Source organism: Cariama cristata, unplaced genomic scaffold, assembly GCF_000690535.1.
Source record: "Cariama cristata isolate BGI_N322 unplaced genomic scaffold, ASM69053v1 scaffold6278, whole genome shotgun sequence".
Classification (NCBI taxonomy): Eukaryota; Metazoa; Chordata; class Aves; order Cariamiformes; family Cariamidae; genus Cariama; species Cariama cristata.
This window is the reverse complement of record NW_009631578.1, coordinates 2524-5494: the sequence shown is the minus strand read 5'-3', so window position 1 is coordinate 5494 and position 2971 is coordinate 2524. Positions and strand designations below refer to the sequence as shown.

Sequence of the window (2971 nt, the reverse complement as noted above, 5' to 3'; positions counted from 1 at the left end):
TTGACGTTTCCTCAAGGGAACAGAGAGGTCGTAATTGATTTTCTGTGGATTTGGATTGTATTTGCTCTTTAAACTAACCTTGATGTTTGTTTGGTTTTCTGTTTTTCTTATTCCACCAGAGCGTATACAAATGTGACTTCTTAAATCTTCAGATTCAGCAACCTCTCCAACTGGCACAAGATGCTATAGATGCCTTTCTTAAGCAACTGAAAAATCCCATTGATTCTCTGCCTGGAGAATTATTCCATGTTGTCGTTTTCTCACTCCTCCTTTCTTACTTTCCATCACCCTATCAGCGATGGATATGCTGCAAGAAGGCACACGAACTTCTCGTATTAAATGGCTTATTGCTTGTAATAACTCCTGATTCATCTCATCAGAATCGCCGGGCTATGATGATGAAAAGCTGGAAAATTGCCATAGAGTCCTTGGGTTTTAAACGCTTCAAGTATTCCAAGTTTTCTCACATGCACCTGATGGCATTTAGGAAAACTTCCCTCCAAACAACAAGTGACTTAGTTAGCAGGAACTACCCAGGAATGTTGTATATCCCACAGGATTTCAACAGTATAGAGGATGAGGAGTATTCCAACACTTCCTGCTATGTTCGATCGGATATGGAAGATGAACAGCTAGCTTATGGTTTTATGGAGCTACCTGATGCTCCTTATGACTCAGACTCTGGAGAAAGCCAGTCTAGTTCAATTCCTTTCTATGAGCTAGAAGATCCTATATTGCTTCTAAGTTAATATAGTCATTGAAATGCCCTTTCAGTCAAACTTCTTGCTTAACTAATTTTGCTATACTAACATGGGCTCAGCACACAAAAATGGTTTGCATAAAGAAAATGCAAAGGTTTACAGAGTTTGCTATTTTTTTCTACTTCTGAATTTTAAAATTTATTCTTGTATGAAAGTGGAAAAAATACAAGTTTTATGCAAATGACTCATGTCATAGCATAAATTGCTGTTACTTTCTTTAGATTTGTATCACTAATTTTTTTTTCCAGAAAGGTACCATTCTTTTCTTTAGTGCTGTGAAGTGTGAATTCTATTTAATTTGTTAAATGTTGTTTCAATATTTTAACTCAGTGTGGTTGAGCTTAAGGCACTGGAGTTGGTGGGCTTCTGAGAAGTATATGTAGGAAGAAATAATTTGCACTTTAATTAAATGTGCAGATAGGTTAAGACACTTGCTTACACATGTCCCTTCTTATGGAACAACATTTTTTTTCCAAAATGAGTTTCTCCAGTCCAGGCTTAACCAGAATGAAAGAATAGTGTTTGCACATTTGATTTTTATGTTTCTTGCAGCCCTCTTGAGATAACACCAAATCGAGATAACACCAAAACACTGGAATATATTCATCCATAGTTATACATACGTTAATGTAACTTCATTGCATAAATATCAGTTAGACATGAGATTTCTGAAGATGTTATCCCCCCGAGAGCAGTATGGTACGTCTAGACAATTATGTTTCACTTCAAAGCTGGAACATGATTTTGCAATTTTATGAGTGTACAAGCACTAACATGGATCAGTATTTCCCCGATGACAGTGTTCTGTATTCTCTTCACACTGTGTTTTTGGGGGGATAGGGTGGGTTTTGTCCTGTTTTAAAGTAAATTATTTATGCATTTTAAAAGCAAACAACATTTTCTCTAATCGTCCTTATTTGTAGACCTCCCAAATTATACGGTAACTACCAACCGATTTAATAAAAAGGAGCATTATTATACAAGTTTTTCAAGGATACACATATTTGCACAAGGCCGTGTATTCAGACCACGCAAGTGAAGTTTGCTTATTTTTTTGTTTATTTGGACCCAAAAATCTTCTGTTTACTTAAATAAAAACCCCATAGCTGTCTGAAAACTGGTCTGCACTGTAAGGAGATGGAATAGAAGTGGTTTACATCTATTATGTTTTTTAACTTGTGTAATAAATTTGTGAGTTTTTGCAGGAAAAACAATTCTGTTCAGTAGTAAAAATAGAGGATTCAGTATTAGTTTAGCTTAGATCTCACTGGATTTAAAAATAATGGCCAGAATTTTCAGATTTGAATGTTAGGCTGTTAATTCTATATGTAAGTGCCTAATAATAAATTATTTGAACTAGGTGCCACATCATGGTTTTAAGACTGACTTCAGCAAAATGCTAGAAAATACTCATAACATAGTTTCACAGGTGGTTGTGACGGAACATACCTTACACCATATTAACCTACCATGTTGTATCTGTAATACAGAAGTTACCAGAGAAACTGAAATTGTAGTGTGGATTTTACAGTGATTGCGACAAAAATGAATCTTATTCCTTCCATTGAAGTTTTGCACTGAAAGTGTCACAGTCTGACCTACCTGTTTTTCTTCCATACTGTTTCCTACATAGAGTCATCCTGCATTGGTCCAGCTTATGCTCAAACATCATCTGAACTGCAATGCTTTATTCTTTAACATAAGCTTTTTGTGTCTCTCTCCTTAAATTTAAAGCATCCCCTAATACCTGATGCAAATTTGTTATTCAATCTGGATGATATAGTTATATACAAATGAAACAATTATATTCTGATGTGGGGGAAAAAAAAATTAGGTTTAGACATACAAGTATCTTTTAAATTTATTTTTTTTTTTACAGAGAATACTTCTCTAATGAAATACACAATGGCTTCAAAATTGGCTAGAAGTCAGTATTTGCATCCAATGCTTTACTACTTCACTTTCAGTAAAATATCTGTCATTCAACGCCTTTCTTCTTCCCAGTTAACCACTGACTCCAGCAGTGCTCATGTTAAAGCTAAAATATTGGTGCTATAAATTCAGCTGTTTATGGAAACTTAATCTGTGCATACTTCAAAGTGTAGCTAACATTTTAACTGATACTCCTTTTAAAAACAAGTTATATGCCAGCTAACATATTTGTTGGCATTGATTAATGTAAATTGGTTTGTGATTCATTAAAAAAAAAG

At 34.6% G+C, this 2971-nt stretch overlaps 1 protein-coding gene across 1 annotated transcript in view; it reads left to right on the top strand.

The window, feature by feature from the left end:
- The window catches only part of LOC104166160 (chromosome unknown open reading frame, human C7orf60), a 24820-nt gene extending 23492 nt beyond the window's left edge, over window positions 1–1328 (top strand). The window contains exon 5 of the mRNA XM_009706004.1: window positions 120–1328. Coding sequence (XP_009704306.1) covers window positions 120–749 — 630 coding nt within the window. The 3' untranslated portion in view covers window positions 750–1328. The remainder of the gene's footprint in view (window positions 1–119) is intronic.
- Window positions 1329–2971: the final 1643 nt, after the last annotated feature.